Source organism: Oryza sativa, chromosome 9 (assembly GCF_034140825.1).
Source record: "Oryza sativa Japonica Group chromosome 9, ASM3414082v1".
In the NCBI taxonomy this organism is placed as follows: Eukaryota; Viridiplantae; Streptophyta; class Magnoliopsida; order Poales; family Poaceae; genus Oryza; species Oryza sativa.
In genome coordinates, this window is record NC_089043.1 from 24,180,579 (window position 1) to 24,206,044 (window position 25,466).

Below are 25,466 nucleotides of genomic sequence, written 5' to 3' on the forward strand. Positions count from 1 at the left end.
TAACTTCAATCAGACCTAACCTTCACAAATATCAAAAATCAGGGCCCTCCATCTCTCTTTATCTACGGTCAGGATCGCAAAAAAAAAAAAAAAACAAAAACAAAAATACTGCTTCAAAAGGAGACCTTCAGTTAAAAAAAAAAAGAAAAATTGCCGGAGGGGAGAGAAAATCCATGGAATCCGCCTATTTAACCATGAGAAGGGAGAAGCGAAGATAGGAGAGAGAAGAACACCACCACCAATCCACCATCACGAGGAGGAGGAGAAGAGAAGACGCGCAAGCGAAATCCAGGGGAGGAGGGCGAGCGAGAGAGAGAGAGATTCTCGCGGCAGGAAATGGCCCATTCCGCTTGCTGCTGGTAATTTTGCCTCTCTAGGCAGATGAGATGAGATGAGACCCCCGCGTGATTTTTTTTTTGTGGAGATGATCGGATCGAGCTCGCCCCCCTCAGATTGTAGAGATGGCAAACCGCGCGATTTGGCGGTTATTGGGAGCCACGATTGTTGTTTTTTTGCGCCCGATTTCGTGATTTTGGTTCGCGATGGCCATTCGTTTGCGCTTTTCTGTTTTGTTTTGAGATGGTTGGGGGGTGGGGGATCTCGGGGGGGGGGGGGGGGGGTAGATGCGATTCTGTTTCTTCGTGTGTTCTGATCATCGACGCCGCGATCGCTCTGGGATTGCGGTTGATTTGTCCGATTTGGGGCGCGTCGGGTGATAGCTGCCAAGGGATTTTGTATGAACAGCGGTAGATTTCAGACAATGTAGTTCTGTAGCACTTCTTAGGAGCTTGGGATAACTTTATGGTTAGCGCATTGATGCCTCATTTATCAAATCTTCATTGCGCCACAACTCAATGTTGATGTGAAATGGATGTCTTATTTTTTGCTCTGCATTGCATCATGTTGATATGCTGATAGCCTGTTTGCTCTTTTGTGGTTGATAGTTAATGCTGTCATGTTCATTGTGCTAGAGAAATTATTGAAAAGCTTATTTAACAGTGTGCGGTGACATCCTCCGATTTGTGCTTGCAGGACTCTGATCTGATCTATTGGAATGGTTCATCCCAGGTTCCTTGTTGCTTGTTCAGGCTCCAAATTGTGCTTCATCTCCAATTGTTGCAGTAACTATTGGAACATGATTGGTGGTGGGATGGTGAAATCATTAGTGCTGATGGGGTTCGATTCAGAAGCCACATTGTAGTTTTAGCCTTCTTGTGTCATCATAGTTTAGCTGATTATTACTGGAACAATTGCTAGAGACTTTGTTGCTGAAAATAAGAGGCTGAAATGGATCATGGTAAAATCTGAATAGGAACAAAGTGTGGGCAAGAGGAAAATTGGTTTCCTTTTGCTGGAGTAACTCTAGTGAGATGGGTTTGCCTCAGGTTCCTGCAATCAAGGAGGAAGTGCTTCCTACAATGAGTGCATCTCTTATTGTTCGTCCTCATTTTGCGGGGAATAGCACCTGTCATTTGGGTAAGCTTCCTGCAGAAAGCTCAAGTAACAGGGCATCTCCATGCTCATACATCAGTGATTTCAAGAGAAATGATGTTTTAGATTCTTTGAATGGATTTGATGGCAATTTTAGAGCCAGCCATGCTGCTTATGGGCCTGCAGGCTTCCAAGGTCTAAAACCTGATACAGGGGATGTAGGTTCCAGATCAGGCCCTAAATTGGGATCAAATGTTCAGATGCCTGCAATGAGGATTGTTGGCTTTGAATCAGGTTTTGCTAATTCCACTGGAGGTCCTGATACGATGGTAGCTGACAATACGGATTCACCTTTAGTTATTGATAATTGCCATTCATTGATTGAACAGCATGGGCCTCATGCGAGGAAAAGGGTGTTGTCGCCTTTGAACAATGCGCTCCCTGGACATTTCCGAGGTGATGCCCTGAATATTGGTTCTGGTGATGCCAAAATTCAGCATTCTGATTGTGCTAGGAGACTTTATACTTCTGGCTTTCAAGATCGTAAAAAGGCAAATACTGCAATTCTTGATTCTTTTGAGGCACCTACATGGCCAGCTTCGAGATACTCCAACTGGAGTACAGAGCAGGGTGTCGATAAATTTAGTGGTAGTACATTCACTGATGGTCCTTTGCTTGAGAGCAGGGAGTCATTTCCTTGTTCAGATCACCTGGAAGCTCTTGAAAGTGTTGCTGTTCCACTTGCAAAATTGGCACATCCTCCTCTGCTTAATCTGTCTCCTCTTGGCCCAACATGGATGCATGGAACAAATACTGTAGGATCTCATGGAGAATCATTGAGAGAAACTGAAGGTTCAACCTGTGAAGGGTATTCAGAAGGTCATGGTAGGTCAAGGATAAGAGATGCGTTTGAAAAAACTAATATCTTACATGATGACTTTGATATGAGGATCCCTAAGAAGAGTTCAGATAGAAAATCTCAAAACTGGGGCCCGGAATCTGCCTCTGTATCCCCACGCATTGGATGTATTCGGAGTATTGGTCTCCTTCCTGTACGAAGGTCGTTAATTGGCTCTTTTGAGGAATCTCTTTTATCTGGTCGCTATTCCTGTGGAAAAGACAATCAGGTCCGTAGAATTTATACGCTCCTAATTTAGCTTTTAGTGGTGTACCATAAGTTGATATTTTTCGAGTGATGCCAGTTGATATTTCTCCTAAAGTGCAGAATATTGACGGTTTCCTTGCTGTCCTGAATGTGACTGGTGGTAACTTCTCTCCCCCAACTCAGAAGCTTCCATTTTCAGCTACCAGCATTGATGAGAACAGCTCCTTACTCTACTATTCATCGATCGATCTTGTGGGGAGGCTGCCTATGAGCAGTAGCAAAAGCCCAAAGCTCAAAAGAAGCCTGAGTAATCATGATTCACGATCAGCGAAGAGTCGGTTACGTATCCCAGTTAAAGGGCGTGTGCAGCTGGTACCATATTCTTGACTTTGAGATTTGCATTAATTCACTGTATTTTGCTCGATTGTTCATGATGCATTGGTGTGTATATATGTTAGTGCATATGCATGTGGGCGACATGCATATGCATGTACCAATTATGCACCACAAGTCTAGTTATTTATCATGGGATATTTACTCTCATACCATTATGGGTACTGGGGAAGCTATATTTGTAATGATACTTTTACTACTCTGCATCATGTCTCATTTTATGCCCTCCTGTCATGGATAGCTTTCTTTGGACTTAATTGCTTATTCTCAAATGGTTCTTCCATTATTTAGTCTTTTAAAAGATTTGTTGAATTGTCATATGCTTCGATGATGTGTCTATTTCACCAGAAGCATAACTCTTGACTTTGACAGGTTGTCAGTAACCCAGAGAAGACACCGCTACATACCTTCTTCTGCAACTATGATTTGAGTGACATGCCTGCTGGAACCAAGGTATGAGAAATTGAGAATTGTTATATTACTTTTCTTTTTGCCTCATAGACTTATACGCTGGTGGTAACTGCAAATGTTTCTGCATTGTCTTGGAGTTCCTATGATGGCATATTTATAATTGCCTATATGGACAATGCTGCCAGCCATCTAATTCATGCTGGACACATAGATGTGCTTTACACCATCCATGAACTTCTTATTTCTGGTTGTAAAGGTCTGACCATTTCATGCCATTGGTCTTACCTGGAGGTGATAATAGAAGTGGAAAAATAGAAGTCATCTATTAGTTTGTACTGAAGCAACACTAAGCATTTAGTAATTAATGATCCTGTTTGTAGCCACACCACCGGGTACATGTGATTTTTCTAGCCGCACAATTTTGCTATTCGCAATATATTTTTTGACTGGTTTGCAAAGTTTGGAGGGATTTCTGGTGTTCTTAAGCAGTTACCAGCAAAAAAAAAAAAGGGAGAACGGGCAGTGGAATGGTTCTTATTGTTGGATAGTATAGGAGAGGGGAATACTGCGTAACATGGGACGATAGTATTGAGCCTCAGGGGGCCGGTATATATAGGAGTACATGGGGAGGAGATAAGGAAGGATTACAGATATGGAAGGAGTCTACACAAATCAATCCTATCATAATATGACTCTAACTAGTAACTACCATATACTCTAACACTTATTTGTCCTAAATGGTTTCTTGAACCCTGCTTGGAACAGTACTGCTTCACTTGGCAGGATAAGAACTATCTCATCGTGCATGAAAGATGCCATTCAAAAGTAATGCCAGATGCACGTACGGTATTGTCTGTTTAGAAGGAACAAACATAAGATGTCTACGTTTACGGTTCAGATTTTATCGTTTTATTTCTTTATTTTTTTTCTCCTGAGGTCATCTTATTTCTGTTATTGTAAAATGGGACAGACTTTCATGCGGCAAAAGGTCACTCTGTTCCCTGTTTCTCCCTCTAATCAAAAGAAAGAAGGAAGCAAGGCCAATGAAACAAAGGTCGAGTCAGTCCAGTTTGGGAGTGAACTTAGAGAATGCGGCACTCTATTTTCTGAATGTAATGTAGCCATTACCTGTGATAGCTAAATCCAAATTTTAGAGTTTATAAATACTGACAAATTGTTGTTGACTATGCAGGCTGTAGACCAGGGCAGAACTGCAACTTGATCGATGACTCGGAAAAGGGCGGCCGCAAGAACATGACATGTTGCTCTATGGAGTGTGACATTAGAGAATCAAATGACTCTAGCTCTCTAGAAACTTCAGAAAATGGCAGTAGTACCAATGTTTGCTGTTGTCAATCAGACACATTTCCCTTAGGTGAAAAGAAATACTGCTGTAGATCGTCCAAGATCAATGATCCAGCTGGAGGTGCTCTTCGTTATGCTTTGCACCTACGATTTCTGAGCCCATTTGCCAAGAAACCGTCAAGATCTATGCAGCGTAGCAAATCTGATGTATCATCAGAACCATACAACCATAGTTCAGGGCCTGAGGAACACAGACGATTCTATCTCTACAATGATGTTAGAGTTGTCTTTCCTCAAAGACACTCAGATGCAGATGAAGGCGAGGTATGCAGCCCTACAGCAGCTACCCTGTTCTTGTTTCTTTCTACATCAGTAGGCTTAAGTAATTCTGACCAATAGCATTGCTAGCATGTAGGTTTCAGTAATTCTGACCAATAACATAGATAGCATGTAGGTTTCAGTATTTCATATAGATAAAGTTTCTCAGAACTGTTTTCCTTATCCTAATACTATGATGCATAACTCTTTCGCATGTTCCCAAGAAAAAAAAGACTTTCTTGTGCCCTTTCTAGAGGAGAGTTAGTTTATTTGTTTATTTATTTATATATTTATTTTCCCTCAACTCTGTTTTCTCTAAAGGACATTTTTTTTCCCTGCAGCTGCGGGTCGAGCACGACTTCCCTGCTGATCCCAAGTACTTCGACATAAGCAACTGATATTTACTCGCGCACTTCACATGAAATCTGTATATATCATACCCTCATTAACCCGTCCATCAATCCCTTGTGTTCATAAACATTCACCCATTTGTATAGGACTAAAATCTTCCAATGAAATACCTCATTTCGTTCAGAATCTTGTGCATAGTCTCTAAATAATGTTTTCACCATACATGGTGATGTTGTCATCTCTGTCATGAATGTATAGTTTTTTTTTGGTAATTTTACCATCCTTGAGAAGGTACCAAGAGGTAAATTTGATACCTCTAGGTATTAAGTACCTCGAGGTACCAAAAATTTTAATGTAAAATTTAGGTATCTCAAGGTACTTTCTCAAGGATTGTAAAATTCCTCATAGTTTTTTCCCCAGCAAAAACTCACAAAATGGAACAAAGATTGTAAACTGAATTTTATTAACCTCTATGGTCTGAATATTGCCGTCAAATTGACAAGCAGAATTGCTGAGAGAAAAAAACTGATAACTATGTGAAACAAAAATGCATGAAACAATATAAACAATTGACTTGAATGTACTCCTATCTAATTCTGCAAGTGACCATCTTAGTTCTCACGGATCAAATGTGGGAACTTCTGCATCAAGACCATGAACCATCTGATAGAGAAGCCTGGCGAGTATATTCCTGTAAGGGTCCTTCTCTCTTTTCTCCTTTAGATACTTCATGCAGCTCTCAACTTCGGACTTAACATTCAGGTAGAGGTGTTGGGCGTTCTCTTTGTCTCTTAGTTCCTTTTCTCTCCCTATGAAAACAAGCAAAAATCAGGTCTCGGAAAAACATCTTCATCACTTCATGTGTTCTAGCCTAGTAGCTTATCTTCAGATTGCCAAAAGAAAGTAAGCGTGTTTAACTTGTCATGAGACAGTGCGTGCGACAGGTATATTAATTGGAGATTTACTTGCGTAGTTCTTTAGAGATGTACCTCTTGTTTCAATTGGCTTCCCAAAGATGAAATAAAACCTCCCTGGTATCTTTGGGGCAGCCACTACTGGATGGATTCTTTGATATTTTAATTCTCCGGTAGAATCAGTCCTATGAAACCAAGAGGTAAACTGAGATCAGATCATTTTTTCTTCCAAAGAATTCTGGAGACATCATAAAAACAAACACTATAATTAAATTAAATCCAAACTCTTTTGACTTTTGTGTATGGGCGTATGGGCAGCATATATACCTTAGTTTCACACCATCTTCATTTAGCATCCTGTCAAGGATGTCATAGAATGGAATCTTCATAAGATCGTCGTAGTCTAACAACATCTGAGGTGGTACATCTGTCATTAGACAATAGAATAACCAGAAAACAAGGCAAAAAGGTGCCAACTTTTTTACTCTGAGCACCTATAGGAACTAAATTCCCATGGAAGGGAAAATTTCCTGCCAAATCTTGTCAATCCTAGTGATTACAGTTAGAATATATAGTGTAAAGCATAATTATCTATCCTTAGACCAAACATGTAGACAGCAAAGGTTCCTCGCAAAAAAAAATGTAGACAGCAAAGGAGATTTGCATCTATTAATAATTGGTAGTTAATAGTAAGAATGCACTCACATCACATATATCATCTTCTCCAACTACTCCAAATGGTATTATTGTTGCTCCAAACCTTGATGCCATCCTCACAAATTCAGACTGCTCTGGCCAAAACAACTTATACTCCTCTCCCTGAAGAACAGCCAATCCTCTAGTCAGTAGATTGATTTCATGATCTCACAGGTTCTATATGCCAAATTCAGATTGATTTCATGGTATCACTGACTCTATGATCTATCTGCCAAATTCAAACTGATTTCATGATAACACTGGCTCTATGATCCATCTGCCAAAACTGTTGCTACCTTTCTATGAAGCGCTTCTCGCGCGCCTCCCGGGTACAGCAACACGAAGTGCTTCTCCGCGAGAAGCTTGTAAAAATTGCCTGCGGTGACAGGCACGGCGCCCATGATCCGATGCATATCGTAGTAGGACGGATCCGGCATGATCTTCTCCTTCTTCTTGTCAAACATGAAGGGATGAGCCAAGCCTCTGATGTGGATCCCAGAGCTTCTCAGCACTCCGGTCACCAGAGGTCCGAGCTCAAACCCCAACAGCATGTGGTACCCAACAATCACTGCAGGACCTTGCTTGGGTAGGCCTGACAAACCCCTCACAATCTTTCCATCAGGCAGTGTTGATAGCATCACTGGGTTTGCTATGTACTGCAACATCCTGAAAGTTTCAGAAATCCAGTAGAAAATGTTCAGTTTCATGTGACAATTTGTTAGTTATTACTCCAACAGTAGGAAATTTGCTCCCTGTAAAGGGGAATTGCATGGATTCTGAATTGACCAAGCTTAAGTTGTTTTGAGAGATGGTACCTGATGTGATCAGTTGCCTTCTGAAATTCATCAGGAGTCAGTGGCAGATAGTCCGAAACAAAGTCCGTCTCCAACGAGCGGCGATAGTACCCAGCTCCTTTGATGGCCGTTGCCAGATCAAATTCAGCTTCCTATCCAATATTTTAAGGAGTTAACATGGACATGCCAAAGATGAAAATAGTGTCAAAGTAGGCTTAAGCTTAACATGGACATGGCAAGGATGGACATAGTTATCTAAGCAATTTGGACTACGGATGGAATTTGCTCGATGTGTAGGACAAGAACAGACTTGAAAATTGAATTGACAAATAAAAAACACTTTTTCTCTTCCTTGGACCAGTGAGATCTTAACATCAATACATTTTCTAAGACGCCTGGAATATGTAATGCAGAGAAACATGAGCTTTCATACCAGCAATATTTTGTGACCGTTGTCTTTGAAATTACGGATTCTGCATTTCTCTAGAGCGTCACGTAGCCTTTCAGCTTCTTCTCGGCTTGGTAGCAGTTCATCATTCCAACTGGAAAAGAAAAGGAGAATAGAATCTTCAGATCCAGTCCGAAGGAGGACCATAAGTTTCAGTATTACTTAATATCATATAATCCATGGAAAGACAGCATCAAGAGCAATGTGCACATTGCTAATTGCAAGGACATGATAAAAGTTATCAGGAGCTAAACATACCTAGCAAGCACCAAAGTCTGCGCTTTAACTGCATGCAAACGGGAATTGACAAATGATGACGCTGTTCTCAGCATTTTCAACTTCCAAACAATAGATTCCTTTGGCAGAACATCAAGCAAAGACTGCATAAACAAGGGCATAAAATTAGTATTATGATGATTCAGACATGAACTGACAAAGAAATTGGAGCAATGGTTAGATTCGAGTCTCACCATAAGAGAAGGCAATAGACTAGTGGTGATCTCTGATAGTGCTTGACCAGCTTCTTGAAATGAAAAACCACGCCCAACAATAGTCGACGGTATCTTCATGAAGTTGCCTAAAAACATTTTTTGGTCACTAATAAGCATTACATCTTATAATCAGCTATAGGCGAAGCGATGGGTGAGCTTGGCTTCAAATGAGTCTACTCATTAATTTCATAAAGGCTCAAAGTGCAGAAAAGTGAGCTAAACATGCAATTATACTTCTTCCCCAGTTGAGTAAAATAAAATCATTTATCCATCAAACAAGTCATAAATATTCTCATAGAGAAGTTAACCGAACCTGTCAGGAAATTCAGCAACTGCGGTGTGGTTAAATGGAACGGTTCAGGGACCAAATCCAAGAAGACTGAGAGAGACTGCAGCTGAGACTTATGGAAAGATGTTCCTGCAAGAAAACCATACAACAGAAGATAAGTCAGTAATCACTTGTCACTGAAAGAAGATAAACAGAGAAAGAACAGAAAACTATGGCTAATGGCAGCAAGACCTGGGTTGACTAGGATCAATACCAAATCGATATCTGGATTTCGCGCCGCCACGGCAAGAGCAATGCATGCTCCAACGGATTCTCCGACTAGATAGACTGGTCTGTCTCTTGCTCTCTGGCCCTCTGATTTCACTGCACTCTCCACATACTCAACTAGTCCTGTATTCATTACTACAGTTTCAGAGTTTTTACAAACTATATAAGTTTAGTCCAAAAAATGAGCTAAAAACATGGTTTCTTATGCATCATATTCTTACAGGAAATTACGATAAGTTCAAGATCATTAAGGTTTATATACTTATACTTCTTAAACTACAAGCACATGAGCATTTCTGTCCATTCTTTGAATTATAATTAGGAGCATATGGGAAGTAGACACTACTTCATTTATGAGAAGTAGACATCAAGAAAGTGTACCTTCAAAGGACGTACAATCTTCAACAGGTATATGTAAGCACCACATATCAAACATCCTGCAAAGCAGAATTAATTACCAGCGGTAGTGAAGATAAAACAGCCATACATTATACATAAAATTGTCATTACTTTGCTAATCTCTCATGATGCCGGATCAGTCCTAAGCCAACTCCATCAATTCCTGCAAGACCAAAGACCGAAAACGGTTACCCATTTTTAATTTTTCTTGTGTTTCTCAAATGGTTGGAACCAAAGTAATGAAAGGTATGAACATATATTCTGACAATCCAACCCATAATGCAGTAGGTTGCATTTCCACTGGGATAAGACTTTCAGTACTATACCTTTTTTAAAACACAAATTTTCAGTACTATACTTGAATACTTTAAAAACCAAATCTCTAACCCAATGATCCTAAGCCTGAATCCAGACTTTGCAAGCATGTCTGCTGCATCAAACAGTCAGATTAACAGTGAGTCTCTGATTATCTGTCCATCCATCTAATCCAGCCACTTCCAATGGCCATCAACCACCAGTAAACAACTGAGCTGGTCAAGAAAGCCAGTCCCTTTCCCCATTCTACTAATATTGGCCTACTGGGAGTTTTCGTAGTGGCTTGTCAAACTGCTTTTATTGTTTATGGTTTCAGCATTGCAGATCTTCATGCGAGCAATTAGAAAATTTTGTTTGGCATGATCTGGGTGAGTCACCGAATCGCCGACATGTTGTCTAAATTAGTGCTGCTGCACTGATCTTGATGAGCTTAAATATTGCCAATTGCCAAAGGTGGTTGGTCCTGCTTTCAGGCCTACCCTACAACCCTCTGGTTTCAGACTAGAAAATCTTGCATGATTAAATGGTGTCAAAATTGAAATAAAAATTCAGGGAAAAAAAAGGGGGTACTGTTCAAACAAATTTTCATTTTCAACACACCCACTTGGTACTATTCAATATCATGCTTTGTCAGAGTTTCACAAGATAAACAGTATTCAAACACATGTTTTACTTATTTATTTGACAAAAAAAAAAGGAATATGCAGACACACATGATTAAAAAAAGGAAATTATTTTTCTTTTTTTTTTCAGAGAGAGGCTCATACCGGGCAAGTAGAGCATCGTGGGCGCGCCGGGCAGCCGCCCTCCGCCGCCGCCGCACTCCAGCGGCGAGAACCACCTCGCCGGGCCGCCGTCCGGCCGCCGCACCATCTCCCGCGCCGCCTCCACGTACTCCCTCACCCCTCTCCTCGCCGCCTTCGCGGCCACGCCCCGCGACGCCGCCGACGCCGCGGACGCGCTCCACCGCCCCCGCGGCGGCGCCGTCCCGCGGCGTGGCAGGCCGGGCAGGAGGGGCCGCGGCGCTGCCGCCACCGTCGCCGGCATCGGCATGGGTGGTTGCGCGGCTGGCTCGACGTACGGTGACGGCGGCGCCTCTGGTCTTCTCCTTGATCACTCGCGCGCGCGCGCACTCGCTTGCAACGTACGTGTCGTGTCGCCGTGTGGCTGGAGAAGAGGAAGAAGATTAGAGAAAAGTAAACCGGCCTAGTGCACTGACAGCACTGTGCTGTACTAGTACTCCCGCCATACTCGTAAATACTCGTAATGGAAATCATTTAGAACAGCGACACGGTATTCAAAACACAACTTTGACTTCTTATTCCTATAAAAATATTTATTAAAAAGTAATATATGTATACTTTTATGAAAGTATTTTTCAAGACAAATCTATACATATAATTTTTACATTTTCAAACTTAACAACTTGAGAGTTATTCATAATTTATATTCCTAAGATTTAATTTAAATATTGTCCTAAATGACTTCCTTTATTAGTATGGAGGGAGTATATGCCGTATATATATAACTAGGTGAATATCTCGTCACGTTGCTACGAAAAAATTAAGTTACACGGTATATACAGATAAGACATAATATGTTTATTGAAACCAAAAGGATGCTTCGTATGTTTTACATAATTTGTATATGGTTGCAAATATAGTGCGAGATGAATATATTTTATGTCTAATTAACACTTATCAATTTTGATCTAAAAATAATTAAGAAAGAAGAAATAAGAGACAATTTAAAGCATAAATCTATTATCAAAAACTATAAATAATTGAGATGATGTGAATTAATGAGAGAAGAGATAAATAGTATTATATATGAAACTATATTTAGTGGGATAATAACTATATACTAAGTATATAGAATATGGACGCACGCTAGCAATGAAGTCAAATGAGAGAACGATGAATCAATCAAACAGTTAAGAGTATATAGAAATACTGACTTGAACATCTCAACTAGAACTAGACTGTATTAGGTGCAAAATGTCTGCATATACAGAAATGGGGGCTGCTACCCCACGGAATACCGTGGAAATAGTGTACTCACGGGATAATTAAAAAAGCAATGACAGCATAAAGGAGCACCCCACAGAACACGTGATTTGTCTCAATACCTAGCCACTGTCTGCTCGGTATCGTCGCCGGAGCAGTGGCTACCTTACCTCGCCGGCGTCATCGCCGAAGTAGCAGCTACCTCACCGCCAAATATTCTCCTTGTTATCGCGCGCTCGGGTGATACCTCGCCGGCGTCGTCGCCCCTGAGCACCCAGAGTAGCAGCTACCTCACCGCCAAATCCTCCTGGTACCTTGAGTAAGGTACCGAGGTGGTACCTGGTACACTGGTATTGGCTGGTACCTGGTACCCTGGGTATCGAGCTGGTACCTAGATATCAGACCTTGGTACCTGGGTATCAGCATGATACTTCAAGAGGGAGGAGGAGGAGGAGTCGTGGGGTCGGGAGGTCCTGGTACCCTGGTATCGACTGATACCTGGTACCCTGGGTATCGAGCTGGTACCTAGGTATCAGACCTTGGTATCTGGGTATCAGCGTGATACCCTAAGAGAGAGGAGGAGGAGGAGGAGGGGGAGGAGTCGCGGGGTCGAGGAGGTCGAGCAGCGGGGCGGGGCGGCGGCGGAGGAAGAGGAGGCGACAGATCTGGTGCCTACCTTGTACCATGCCTCCCCAGCCTCCTCAGCCGGCTGTGGACGACGATGTGCTCGGCGCACCCCTGCCGCCGGCCATGGAGGTCTTCATCACCAACGATGTAGCAGATCCGCTTGCTGCCGGCCATGGAGGATGCCGCCGCAACCGCACCCCGTTCCGGCTCCACCGCACCCCGCTCCCACTCTCCCTCTTGCTCACCGCGCTCGCTGCTGAGCTCCTCGCCGTTGCGGCCTCCCTCGCGGCGGCGGCCGCCGGCTCTGGTGAGCAGTGGGCGACGGCGACAGGGAGGGTTGCAGTGCCGTCTAATTTAGGGGAGAAGAGTGAAGTAAGAGGAGGCGACGGGGAGGCCTGCAACGCCGTGTGATTTGGGAGAGGAGAGTGAGGTAGGAGGAGAGGAGTGAGGTAGGAAGAGGGGATCCCGTCTCCACAGGATGCCGTGTTGTAGGTTTTCTGTACAGAAATTCATTGAAAATCAAAGGGAAAAAAATATCAAATAATTGCTCCCAAAAAAATTGTGAAAGTGAGCAAGTACGTGCATCACTGTTTGCAGGATGCACGCAAGCCACATAAACCGATCTCTCTCTTTCTTTTTTTGGATTTTGGTGGCAGAGTCAACGTAGAGAGATGGGTAATCAAGCAGTTGCCGATTGAGTGAAGTAATGAAGTTGAGTTAACCTGACAGATGAATTGGCATCTTCTTCTCCCAAAATTGTTTTTTATTTTTATTTTCAAACAGAACAATATTACTATTGATCAACACACATAGTCGTTTTACAGCAAAAGCGTATAACCCATGAACTGATCACAATCAACAAAGCTGGAGACGTCAGAAACACTTTGTGATTGCGATGGGAGTCTGAACCAAACTCTGAAGAAGATGTCACCCTCTCTGCAATTTCTATCCGTTCGATGAGTTGGCCGAACGACCTGAGCCGGATATCTTGTTGGGCCTGAACAGTAACATTACGTGCGTGAGGCCCATTACGATTGGGCCGGAACGAGATTGCCACGTACGTTCTAGTTGGGTCGGAACGTCGCAATTTCTTATTTGGGCTGGTACTTGCCTACAAGCATAGTCCAGCTACGCTCGCATCTCAATCCTGGGCCGATCAGTTGGATCCAACGGTCAGCAGCATCGCTGAAGGGCGTTAGGAGCCTAGGACCCACCTGTCAGAACTCAAAACGACGAGGGGGGTTCAAGTGCATTACCCGCGAACCTACTTATAGGTAAAAATAAGTAAGTTCATAGGTTAGTTTTGCTTATAAGTGGATTTTCACGGGTAGCCGCTTGCACACTTAGGGAGGCCCATACTACGGGCTGCTTCGCTTTGTCGCCAATTCTAACTGACATAAACAATTTGTGAGAGAAAAGTTCCGTAACTACCAAATATTAATACAATTGTATTTATAAGATAATGTTTAGTTTGCTACCCTACTAAAGTTTAGTGGGGTTGAAAGTGGCAACAAAATTACAAACAGGTCCTACATAACTTGCCACATTTTCAGGGGCTGCAAAAACTTCTGAGTGGAATAATAACCATACAACAATCCCTCAAAAAGTCATTCAAAAAAAACTTGTCATTAAAAAAAAACAATCCCTCAAAAAAAAAAATACAACAATACAAGATCATGGATGTGATATCGTATGTATTCTACTACTCCAGGAAACAAGTTTCAGTTCAGGCTATTCACAAAAAGTGTTGGTGATGCAGCATCTCCATTCCCCCAGCAATAATCCCCACTGAACTGACGTTGTTGAGGATGTCGCTGGATTTCAGACATCGCAAGCACATTTTCAGCCGCCGTCGCCGCCACCGACGTTGAAGATGTCAGTGGCCCTGACGAAGCGCCCTTTCACCCGCGTCCTCGTGTCGGCTCTCATCTTCCTCGACTCGTACCGGATGTGCTTGTCATACCTGCATCAACAAATAACCAAATTCACCACGAAACAGTGAGAAAGGAGATGATCAATGGCAGGTTAAGCAGCTTCTGTCCAAACATGGTCAGAAAAAAAGGCTAGTGAAAACCATGCCTGCGAGTCTTTCTCTTTTCTCTATACCGTTGCATCGCGTTGTCCCTGTTCATGGCGATCGTTTTGCTGTCGATCTTCAGGGAATTCCTCTGATCAGCTCCAGTTACAGTTTGATCAGTGATACAGTTCTCCCCGGCAAGAACTGCTGCAACTTCTTCAGGAGAAGAGTTCAGAGTTCTATCGACGTCAACGATCCTCGAAGATGATGGCCCGTCATTTGTCAATCCGTGTTGCTCGTTCTTGTGTCGCCTGTTGCCGGATGTGGCAGTGCTCAGCTGAAAATAGGTGCAAGAATAGTGACTTGAGTAACTCAATTGCCACTGTCAACAACAGGATCAATCGATGGGTTTCTCAACGGTGTAAACTTTTCACAGATTAAGTTGGCTGTCAGTGTCACATTGAAGAGCATGAGGTTTACATTGCTAAACGGACCAAGAGCAAAGGATATGATGAGTATGTGCATGATGGCCCATAGTGGTGACAGCATCCAGATAATATCTTAGATCAGATCGGAGCACATGGTCTACTCTGTCAATATCAATCCTTTAGACGATAAGGTTGATTGATAAAAAAGTCTGAAACATTTATGGACTGTGCCTTAACATCAATGAGCAGCTATATATAATCAGACCGCAAAGGTGTATATATATTATTATATATCTAAGATCAAGAGCACGAACCTCTAAACATATGAACAAGAGCACTGCACATGAATGGGACAGTGATACATCCCTATGCGCACAGTACTTCACTTATATTTCAGTATAATTTTAGAGTTCGTAAATATCACACAAGCATGAAAATATACAGAAATTTCATCTGTGAATAGCAAAAAGATTGAAATGTGGATTACCTGTTTTGGAGTCAACTGGTAGATATTGGCCGACACAATATCTTCCGTGGCAAAAGAGTATGTCGAGTCATAAATATATTGAAGATCTTTCCTTGAGCTAGAGGAAACTTCCTCAATCATGTCATTATAACTTTTGATCATAAAGCCTCCATCTTTTGGGCCGAAATGAAGTTCAAGTGCAGAGTGCTCATCATGGTCCCTTGATTTTCCTAGATTAAAATCCCATATCTGTCATGCCAATAACAAACTCTGATTTCAAGTTGTCTAACTCCTCTTTTTTCCCATGAAAATAAGCACATAGTGATTGACACAAGAAGAATCTGCTTTCTCTGGCTGTCTGGTAATTAGACCCATGACTATAACATAATAGTCATATAAAATAAAATTTCCAGGCTAGAAGTGATCTTACCAAAAAAAAAAAGAATCTCTCTTAGGTAATACTAATGCAGCTAATATCAACAGGCAACAGGCACATTTGGGCTTGAGAAAATGGTCGGAGCACAAACTGTGGATCAGCATGAACACATTATTTTGCTTCCATGCCAAGTTTTCAGTTCATCCTCTGATCACATATCCCATTTTTATTTTGTGGGTTACAAGTTTACTACTACTAATGCTAACTTATTACAGAGAAAAATCAGAAAACACAGCTTTTTGACACCATACCACAGAACAATCAGAGAAAAAAATTTGATGATAATCAAGGAGGAACTTGGTTATCAAATAATTAGAAGAAATTGTAAGCATGTTGAGAATTTGACAATCAGAGTATGAGAATGAGACCATGCTATCACTTGTAATAAACTGTTGAAATAATGGAAGCAAAAAAACACAGTCTCTTTGTCACTACCTGGCATGGCGGATCGGAGGGCGCGGTGCGCTGCCACACGAGTTCGTTGTCGTCGGTGAACTGCTCGCCGTTGCCGACATCGCCGCAGCCCGCCGCCTCCGTCACCGGCGTGGACTTGTACGGCAATGTGGCCCTTTGCGCCGCCGCCGCTGCCGCAGCCTCATGGCGGATTGCAGCGGCAGAGCCCCGGCGAGCTGATGGGGAGATCGATCCCGAGTTCGCCTGCGCCGGCGCGGATTCCATCTCACGCCGCGCCAGCTCGGCGAGCTGGTGGCAGAGCGAGTCCCCTTTGAGCCGCCGTCCGCGTCCGCCGGCGGCGACCTCCGGCGGCGGGTCGCAGGGCACGTACATGTCCCGCAGCACGCGATCCGCCGCCAGCATTGGGTAACCGGCCTCGGGGAAGAACGGATCCTCCTCGAATTCATCTCTTCCGCCGCCGCCGCCGAGGTCGAGCCCCCACGACGCGGCGAGCTCGGCGGCCCCGGGGCATCCGGAGAACCCCACCACGGGCACCCTCGCCGCCTCCGCACCGTCGTCGTCGGCGCACCCGGCGCAAAGGAACCTGGCCTCCCCGCCGCCGCCGCATCCTCCAGCTCCAGCGACGGCGGCGACACGCGCCGCCGCGGGGCGCGCCTCGCACCGGGCGCAGAGCGGCGCCCGCACGTGGCGCCGCGACAGCGCGTTCGCGCCGTGCACGTGGCGGTCGCACGCCACGCACAGCCTCGCCGCGTCCGCCCTGCAGTGCAGCGCCGCCGCCGCCTCCCCGCAGTAGTCGCAGCTCCGCCACGTCATCCACCCCTCCGGCTCCGGCGACCACGCCCACGGCGCACGTGCAGGAGGAGGAGGTGATGGCCTCGCCGCCGGCGCGGTGGGTGGGTGCGTGTGGGCGTGGAGGTGGCGCGCCATGGCGGCTTCGATTTGTTTAAGCGAACGCGTGGAGCACGAGGGCGACGTGGCGCGCTCTGGATGGCGCCACGTCGCCCCCGGTGGCGCAAAATATCTCGCGCTTTTTTTTCTTCCGCCGAGCTGGCTGAGGCGGGGCCCAGTAGGTTCTCTTGGCCCATATCAGTTTTTTTTGGGCCTGACGGATTGACGGCCCAGGAGCCCAGTTAAGAAGATCACTAACGGCCCAAGTCTTCATAATAAGAAGAGAAATTATAAAAAGTATAAAGAAAATAAAGAAAAAGAAAAACACAAACGGCCCAGCGAAAAGTCTGCACGGAAATGCTTTGGGAAAAGAAAGAAAATATTAGATTCCAATGATTGAACAAGATCTAGCAGTGGCAGCGACAAGGGATTATGGGCTTGACTAAAGGATGAGGGAATGATCAATTGAGGTCACTGGTGACATCCAAATCCCATTTTTGAAAAAAATTCCCCTGTTTTTGCCAAAGCAAAATAATGGGAAGAAATTTCGTTTATAAAAGTTTGGGACTGTGTAGCTTCCAGTCTCCTCAAAATACCTACAAATTTCACTCACTCTTAGAAAGCCAAGATCTCGGCTTCTATTTTGATTACTTTTACGAAATATAAGGAAAATTAAGTATACTTTTTTGGGTGAATAGCTAATTTAATCTCTCAAGTTTCACCGAAGGCTCAATTTGGTTCTTCAGGTTTTATTTTGTCCACATATATCCTCTAAGTATTTGTTTTGGCTTAAAATCATCCTTAGGCTCACTTAATAGTTAATATGCCATATGGCTATTTCTAGTCAACAATTCTGTTAGAAAATGTCTCTTTTGCCTGTAATTTGTATGCAACTATAAACTAGAAAAGTGAAAACCAAGATAAATAAACAACATTTTTACTTCCCATTATTTCAACATGTGCATATGAAACTTAGTCTAATGGCTATCGTATACACTTGCAAGTACATAATTTATTTTTGTTTTACATAAATTGCTATCCATTATCTATAAAAAGAATTCATTGCACGCAATTTTTTCTCTTATATATGTGAATGAGGGAGTATAATTGTCATTTATCAATAGAGTTGTTGGTTATGTGAGTTTAAGGATAAGTTTAAATTAAAATAAAAACTTGAAGGACTAATATGGACAGATTAGAACATCAAGAACTAAACCGAGCCTCGCATGAAACTTGGAGGACCACTTTGACTATTCACCCTACTTTTTTCAAAAATGTCGACACATAATCACCACTTCCTTGCCACTTGAAATTTGAAAACACAACTATCCACATACGTTGCTCCTGTTATGGAATATTATCTCCCAATGAGATAATATCCTTTCTTGTATTATAATCTAAACCGAAGTATAGATAAGATCTATTTCCTCCTAAGACCTCCCTATATATACAGGGACAGAGTGAGATATCTAAGGTTGATTTGTACTCCAGATAAGATTTATAATGAAAAGAGAGCTCCACCCTACATATGTGTTCATTGTCTATTTCTACAATGTTTTCTGAGGGCAAAGGGAAGGGCACGGATGTTCTATATCATCTCACACGTCTACTGTTATGGGAGCTGAGGGACAGGAAACGGATCCGTGATCCGCTAATGAACGCGTTGATTTACAACAACTCCAACATTTCGAATCAAAGGTGGGGGTAGCTTAGCAATGGTAGCATGATGGGCCGCAGGAAATGGCGGGAAAGATAACGAGGAACATATCCTGCGCCCTTTCCGATAATGGAAAAAAAGAGACCAAAATGGGCTCGCAGGATCGGATCGGATAGCAGATCGGTCGGTGGTCAGCTCATCCAATCCAATTTCTCTTTAATTCTGCAACTGCGATCGCTTTCAGTGTCAACTTTTGCAGGGTATAAATCGGGCAACGGACGGAGATCTTGCCAGCCCAAATCAGGAAAGTTTCTCAGCGAGCTAGCAGCTATAGCTTAGCTGGAGATCGATCGAGAGGTAGAAGAAGAAGAAGAAGAAGAAGAAGAAGAAGAAGAAGAAGAAGAAGAAGAAGAAGAAGAAGAAGAAGAGAGGCCTCGCATGGCGATGAGAGCTCGCATCTGGTAGCCAAGGATGACTTGCCTGTGTCTCTGCTCATGTGCAGTAGAAGAAGATGCATTTCTAGCTGCTTTCTGCATATGTGATCTCACAGGCAGTCTCCTTGGCTAGCCTGAGCGGCTCTCATCCTTCATGCCTGGCTCATCTCTTCTTAATGATCTCTTATTAGTCACAGATCCTGTAGAGATTAGTTGATGTTTGATGCTTGTCCACTTCAGTGCCACACATAAACATAGCGGCCGTGATCAACTGATCAGTCCAGCCTGACAGAGAATTCAGAGAGCATGACAAGATCAGCTTCTGACAAACCGCGCGAGATTAACCAACAAATGTATTCAGGGAGAATATCTGAATTGCATTGCACTTTGCATGATCGGGACATTCTCGTTAATTTCATAATTAAAATTCAGATGCTCTCTCTGTACGTAACTACGTATAATACTAATATACTTTGCTGAATTGCTTTGGTTCTTATTTGATGTGTGCAGGCAGGCAAGATCAAGACTACAGCGGTGCGTGCTTCCTGAACTGCCTGTGGACGAAGACGAACAGACAAAGCTAGTGATCGATCGATGCTCTGACGACAGCCACTCCTGCAGGCTGCAGCTTATGCACTGGTGCATCTGCTAGATAGAGCCTAGGAGAGTAGGAGGATGCACTTACAGAGAGACAGAATGTGTTGTTCTCTGCTTAATTTGTTAGTTACCACACTGTTTAATTCCTCTGTTCAATGGGAAACTTCGTTTAGGGTGTGTTTAGTTAACGCTAAAATTAAAAGTTTGATTGAAATTGGAACGATGTGATGGAAAAGTTGGAAGTTTAAAGAAAAAAGTTGAGGACTAAACCAGGCCTTAGTTTGTTCCTAGTACTGCATCAAATTTTGAAACTTTTAGGGCCTGTTTAGTTCCCGAGAGTGTCACATCGGAAGTTTGACCAGATGTCGGAAGAGGTTTTCGAACACGAATGAAAAAACTAATTTCATAACTCGCCTGGAAACCGCGAGACGAATCTTTTGAGCCTAATTAATCCGTCATTAGCACATGTAGGTTATTGTAGCACTTATGACTAATCATGGACTAATTAGGCTCAAAAGATTCATTTCGTGATTTCCATGCAAACTGTACAATTAGTTTTTGTTTTTATCTTTATTTAATGCTCCATGCATACATGTGTCTAAATGTTCAATGTGATGTTTCTGGGAAAAAATTTTGGGAACTAAATCGGGCCTTAGTCAGTTAGTCCTCCTGTGTCATCTCATAGACACTGAAACTTGTGTTACGCCAAAGCAAAACTATCAAAAGATTTATAAAGAACACCTTAGTACGCCTCGATCATGGAGAAGTCAATTTAGGGCAGTTGGTGAAATGAAAATTTTATGATGTCACATCGAATGTTTGACCAGATGTTGGAAGGGGTTTTTGGACACGAAGGAAAAAACTAATTTCATAACTCGCCTGGAAACTGCGAGACGAATCTTTTGAGCCTAATTAATCCACCATTAGCTCATATGGGTTACTGTAACACTTATGGCTAATCATGGACTAATTAGACTCAAAAGATTCGTCTCGCGATTTTCATCATAAATGTACAATTAGTTTTTTTCATCTACATTTAATGCTCCATACATATCTCTAAAGATTCGATGTGATGTTTTTGGAAAAAAAAAATTGGAAACTAAATAGGCCCTTACAATGTAAATGCATGTACGCCTATACCCCTATTGTCTTGTTTGCTTTGAGATTTGTGTATGTAGCATAGATTTCAACAAATCACAATATTATATTCCTCCTTTTAGTACATCACGAATTTCAATAATTCATCAAATGCATCCAAATATAGGGCACATACACACTTGCGTTGTAAAAGGTATGTTCCCTCGACAATTAATTCCACGCACAAGAGAAATCTCTAACCATGAAGTAGTGAGAATCAACTATGGGGGCTCCCTCGACAATTAATTCGAAGCACAAAAGAAGATCTCTAACCATGAAGTAGTGAGAATCAACTATGGGGGCTCCCTCGACAATTAATTCGAAGCACAAAAGAAGATCTCTAACCATGAAGTAGTGAGAATCAACTATGGGGGCGTTTAGATCCATGGTGTAAAGTTTTGACGTGTCACATCAGGTATTATATAGGGTATCGTATGTGGTGTTTGGGCACTAATGAAAAAACTAATTACAGAATCTGTCAGTAAACCGCAATATGAATATATTAAACCTAGTTAATCCATCTTTAGCAAATATTTACTGTAGCACCATATTGTCAAAACATGGAGCAATTAGGCTAAAGATTGGTCTCGCAAATTAGTCACAATATGTGCAACTAGTTATTTTTTTAGTCAAAAACTTTTAACTCAAACTTAAAACTTTCAGCCCAATTGTCAAAACTTTCATCTCAAATTTAAACAACTTTTAACTCAAAACTCAAAACTTTCATCTCGATGTCTTTGCGTTTCCTTCACATACCAAGAAATGGTCCCTGAACATTGGATTGAACATTGACAGCGGGCAATTCAAGGAGGTCGGATACGGATCACTCTCATGGTTGGAGAGATTTTACAGTCATTGAGAGATATCACGAGGTGTCGAGGTACCAAAATTGTTAGTTAAAAAAAATTCTGCATCACAGCAGAAATGACTACTGTTTTTTTTTTGTCTGAGCTCTGAAGCAGCAGTTTACTGCAAGAAACAGCAGCTAAAGTACGGCATCACTTGAACACAACCATTGGATTTCAATCAAACGGTTCGAAAGAACCTCTTGAATGCTCATCCTCTGCACTTAGACCACCAAAAGTCAGAACATAGAGAATCTGTTCTCAATAACAACCATCCCCACTACTTCTACAAGCATGTCAACAAAACCTGATCTTATTCAGATCTTGAAGGGCATTTCGAGTGCCAATCCTGAACATTATATTCGTTGCAAAATGTCAACGAGTGATCCTTGCCAGGATATGCACGGACCGTGCATATATTCCCCGCTTTCCAAATTGGGCAAGATTGAAAAGGCGCCTTCAGGGCTTGAACCGAATCCAATCCTTGTAATTTGTAAAGGAGATCAGGAGAGTGGATCAAATTATTCGATGCTGCATGGACCCTTCTCTCCCTGTCGAGATAGATAGATAGATAGCTCCGTTAGCTTCTTCCATTCATGGCTGTCTCTCCTGCTTCAGATTGCTATAAATTGGCCATGAACTTGCAGTGTTTTTTTCACACAAACAGAGCCCAAACACACACAAGAGGAGAGAGATGAAATATGATAAGAGTCTGTCTAGATAGCCAAGGATGACTTGCCTGTGGCCTCTTGGAGAGAGAGGTGTAGCTTAATTAGCAGCATGGTTTGAGCATTGCTTGATCGGTTGATCGCTTCGCTTGCTCTGCATGAGATCTTACAGGCAGTCTCCTTGGCTAGTCTGGGCGGCTCTTATCCGTTCTAGTACAACATAGGCATTAGGCAGCATTGCAGCCTTGCAAAGTGCGAACAGCAGTCACCTTTGCAGTGTTGAAGCAATGCCACATATAAATTTAGAAATTTTCTCATGGTTTATATGGTTAATTATAGTCGTTAAATTATTTGGGAGACGAAACTGTCACATATCACAAGTTATATTTATTAGTAGTAGTGATTTTCTTATGGTCCGAGGTTATATTACCATATTTTCGCAAAAAAGAAAATGTTCCTCTCAAGGACCGTAAAATTTCCTTGCATTTATGTTTTTTGAACTTCTGTTGATGATATGCAAACATATACCAAGCAATTCTAGAGATTTATGTGTTATATAATTGACTCAAAACAAGGGTTTGTTCAGCATTTAGGAAAGAGGTTACTCGGCGGTATGGCACTTGCTGTGAAAACCAAGAGGTTAAGGTTACCTATAAAATCGAGAGGGTTACACAAACACCCGTGATATCACAAACCCTAGGGTTGTAGGGCAATAATTATGGGGGTATGGGTATTACGACGTCAATCTGTGTTATCTGAACTCTAGGTGAAGATATAATTTAGAGCATCCTTAGTGGTTCATCCAAATCTGATCCTCCATATACTTATTTGGATGGTCATCTAAAAAAGATTCTCACTCTGTATCCCTTTTCACTCCAACCGATCATCCATACTACATCCTTCATATCACACTCTCTTATATTAACATCTTTCAACTACCCATACATTTGTACTATTTTTTTCGTAATAGCTAAATTTTGAATGACTAAAATTTAACAGTGTTATTTGTAGTGGATTGTTTTAAATAAATGACTCTATTTGAATGGATATATTTTTGATAGGTAATTTTTTAATTGCTATATTTCCAACGGATTGGTATTTTTTCAAAGACTAAGTTGTAACGGCATATTGCATATAGCCGAGGAGGAGAGGCGAGTGGCTAGGCGTTGGCAGGTGCAGACGGCCGACGACGGGAGCCACATGGCGCATTGGGCAAGGGTGGGAGCAGGCGGTAGATCTCGGAGCAGGCAGGCGTAGGTGGCTGACGGCAGGAGTTGGCACGAGCACGGAATCAGGGCCAACACATAATCTATCCCCACCTCTAACGTAGTCTTCATAAAAAAAACGTTGGAAAGGAAGGTGGGAGCGGGAGCTTGCAAGATGGTGCACATGCTATTTTTGGACCATCGGGTGGAGTATTTGCTGGAGCCTGGTTTTCTTCTCAAGTAAGCTATTTTCATGATGGAGGATGGGATGAAGTATCTTCTAGGAATGATCTTAAGTGTAGCACGTAGTATTTTCCTTTACATTTTCATGCTTTATGTGCATATAGGCACACATTTTTACTATCGCACAAACATGATAGAGTAGAGAAGATAGAGGAACCATCTATAAATAAAGTAGAGAAACTACACTAGTTTAAATTAACACGGGTTTTTACTATCGCACAAACATGATAGAGTAGAGAAGACAGAGGAACCATCTATAAATAAAGTAGAGAAACTACACTAGTTTAAATTAACACGGGTAAAAACTTACAGATACAAGAATCTTTGAATTTTTTTCAAGCATTGCACTACAGATAAAAAAAGCTTTGAATTTAAATTCTGGCACTGCAGATAAAAAACACATGCTACATATACAAGAATCTTTGAATTTTATTCAAGCATTGCACTGTAGATAAAAAAAGCTTTGAATTTAAATGCAATCACTACAGATAAAAAAAACTTTGAATTTAAATTCAAGCACTGCAGATAAATAAAGAAATAAATCTTTGCATTTAAATTCAAGCACTGCAGTTAAAAAAAACTTTGAATTTTATTCAAGCATTGCACTGCAGATAAAAAAAAGCTTTGAATTTAAATGCAATCACTACAGATAAAAAAACCTTTGAATTTAAATTCAAGCACTGCAGATAAATAAAGAAATAAATCTTTGAATTTAAATTCAAGCACTGCAGTTAAAAAAAACTTTGAGTTTAAATTCAAGCAGTGGATATAAACTTCAGATACAAGAATCTTTGAATTTTATTCAAGCATTGCACTACAAGCACTGCAGTTAAAAAAAAATTTGAGTTTAAATTCAAGCAGTGGATATAAACTACAGATACAAGAATCTTTGAATTTTATTCAAGCATTGCACTACAAGCACTGCAGTTAAAAAAAAACTTTGAGTTTAAATTCAAGCAGCGGATATAAACTTCAGATACAAGGATCTTTGATTTTATTCAAGCATTGCACTACAGATTTTTAAAAAAATCTAATTTAAATTCAAGCATAAAGCATAAATTAAAAGCACTGCAGTTTAAAAAAACTTTGAGTTTAAATTCAAGCAGCGGATATAAACTTCAGATACAAGAATCTTTGATTTTATTCAAGCATTGCACTAAGATTTTTTAAAAAAGCTAATTTAAATTCAAGCATAAAGCATAATTTTTTTAAAAAACTAATTTAAATTCAAGCATAAAGCATAATTTTTTTTAAAAAAAATCTAATTTACATTCAAGCATGAATTTGATTTTATTCAAACATTGCACTACAGATTTTTTTTAAAAAAAAATAATTTAAATTCAAGCATAAATTAAAAAAAATATAATATCTGATTTAAATTCAAGCATAAATTTGATTTTATTCAAGCATTGCACTACAGATTTTTTTAAAAAAAATAATTTAAAGTCAAGCATAAATTAAAAAATAAATG

The 25,466-nt window shown here is 41.6% G+C and overlaps 3 protein-coding genes and 1 long non-coding RNA gene across 6 annotated transcripts; 2 read left to right on the plus strand and 2 right to left on the minus strand.

The window, feature by feature from the left end:
• The first annotated feature begins 216 nt into the window (after window positions 1-216).
• LOC4347533 (uncharacterized) lies at window positions 217-5,500 on the plus strand. The gene is made up of 7 exons (XM_015756817.3): window positions 217-359; window positions 1,033-2,558; window positions 2,657-2,908; window positions 3,302-3,382; window positions 4,311-4,452; window positions 4,533-4,969; window positions 5,305-5,500. The coding sequence occupies exons 2-7, from the start codon at window positions 1,371-1,373 to the stop codon at window positions 5,359-5,361; spliced, it is 2,157 nt and encodes a 718-aa protein (XP_015612303.1). The 5' UTR covers window positions 217-359; window positions 1,033-1,370; the 3' UTR covers window positions 5,362-5,500.
• Window positions 5,501-5,749: 249 nt separating this feature from the next.
• LOC4347534 (phytyl ester synthase 1, chloroplastic) lies at window positions 5,750-11,143 on the minus strand. Of its 2 annotated transcripts, none has more exons than XM_026020298.2 (14): window positions 10,695-11,143; window positions 9,724-9,775; window positions 9,595-9,650; window positions 9,200-9,336; window positions 8,971-9,075; window positions 8,637-8,743; window positions 8,425-8,546; window positions 8,152-8,260; window positions 7,740-7,870; window positions 7,221-7,590; window positions 6,934-7,047; window positions 6,556-6,641; window positions 6,304-6,413; window positions 5,750-6,123 (listed from the first exon to the last, which is right to left on the minus strand). In XM_026020298.2, exons 4-14 carry the CDS (start codon window positions 9,243-9,245, stop codon window positions 5,933-5,935), a joined length of 1,491 nt encoding a protein of 496 aa, XP_025876083.1. In that variant the 5' UTR covers window positions 9,246-9,336; window positions 9,595-9,650; window positions 9,724-9,775; window positions 10,695-11,143; the 3' UTR covers window positions 5,750-5,932. The 2 variants fall into 2 exon arrangements, with proteins under 2 accessions (XP_025876083.1, XP_015612304.1); XM_015756818.3 differs by having other exon boundaries at window positions 9,178-9,336; window positions 10,695-11,134.
• Window positions 11,144-13,984: 2,841 nt separating this feature from the next.
• LOC4347535 (zinc finger protein CONSTANS-LIKE 14) lies at window positions 13,985-17,279 on the minus strand. 2 transcript variants are annotated; one of them, XM_066304387.1, is made up of 4 exons: window positions 16,343-17,279; window positions 15,493-15,720; window positions 14,667-14,914; window positions 13,985-14,523 (listed from the first exon to the last, which is right to left on the minus strand). In XM_066304387.1, exons 1-4 carry the CDS (start codon window positions 17,246-17,248, stop codon window positions 14,403-14,405), a joined length of 1,503 nt encoding a protein of 500 aa, XP_066160484.1. In that variant the 5' UTR covers window positions 17,249-17,279; the 3' UTR covers window positions 13,985-14,402. The 2 variants fall into 2 exon arrangements, with proteins under 2 accessions (XP_066160484.1, XP_015610775.1); XM_015755289.3 differs by having other exon boundaries at window positions 14,640-14,914; window positions 16,343-17,274.
• Window positions 17,280-19,274: 1,995 nt separating this feature from the next.
• Window positions 19,275-20,187, plus strand: LOC107278406 (uncharacterized). The gene is made up of 2 exons (XR_001539847.3): window positions 19,275-19,653; window positions 19,811-20,187. It is a non-coding gene; the product is annotated as an uncharacterized lncRNA (long non-coding RNA).
• The last annotated feature ends 5,279 nt before the right edge of the window (window positions 20,188-25,466 follow it).

What these genes read in the sequence shown, in the direction of transcription:
- LOC4347533 (XM_015756817.3), top strand. Translation starts at nt 1,371, where the DNA reads ATGGGTTTGCCTCAGGTTCCTGCAATCAAGGAGGAAGTGCTTCCTACA. An exon ending in ACATGCCTGCTGGAACCAAG is followed by an intron (nt 3,383 to 4,310) that starts GTATGAGAAATT and finishes AAAATGGGACAG; the next exon opens with ACTTTCATGCGGCAAAAGGT. An exon ending in CAGATGCAGATGAAGGCGAG is followed by an intron (nt 4,970 to 5,304) that starts GTATGCAGCCCT and finishes TTTTCCCTGCAG; the next exon opens with CTGCGGGTCGAGCACGACTT.
- LOC4347534 (XM_015756818.3), bottom strand. Translation starts at nt 10,980, where the DNA reads ATGCCGATGCCGGCGACGGTGGCGGCAGCGCCGCGGCCCCTCCTGCCC. An exon ending in AGATTGTACGTCCTTTGAAG is followed by an intron (nt 9,337 to 9,594) that starts GTACACTTTCTT and finishes TAATGAATACAG; the next exon opens with GACTAGTTGAGTATGTGGAG. An exon ending in AAGGCAACTGATCACATCAG is followed by an intron (nt 7,591 to 7,739) that starts GTACCATCTCTC and finishes TGAAACTTTCAG; the next exon opens with GATGTTGCAGTACATAGCAA.
- LOC4347535 (XM_015755289.3), bottom strand. Translation starts at nt 17,248, where the DNA reads ATGGCGCGCCACCTCCACGCCCACACGCACCCACCCACCGCGCCGGCG. An exon ending in CCTCCGATCCGCCATGCCAG is followed by an intron (nt 15,721 to 16,342) that starts GTAGTGACAAAG and finishes TTGGCATGACAG; the next exon opens with ATATGGGATTTTAATCTAGG. An exon ending in GAAAAGAGAAAGACTCGCAG is followed by an intron (nt 14,524 to 14,639) that starts GCATGGTTTTCA and finishes TTGTTGATGCAG; the next exon opens with GTATGACAAGCACATCCGGT.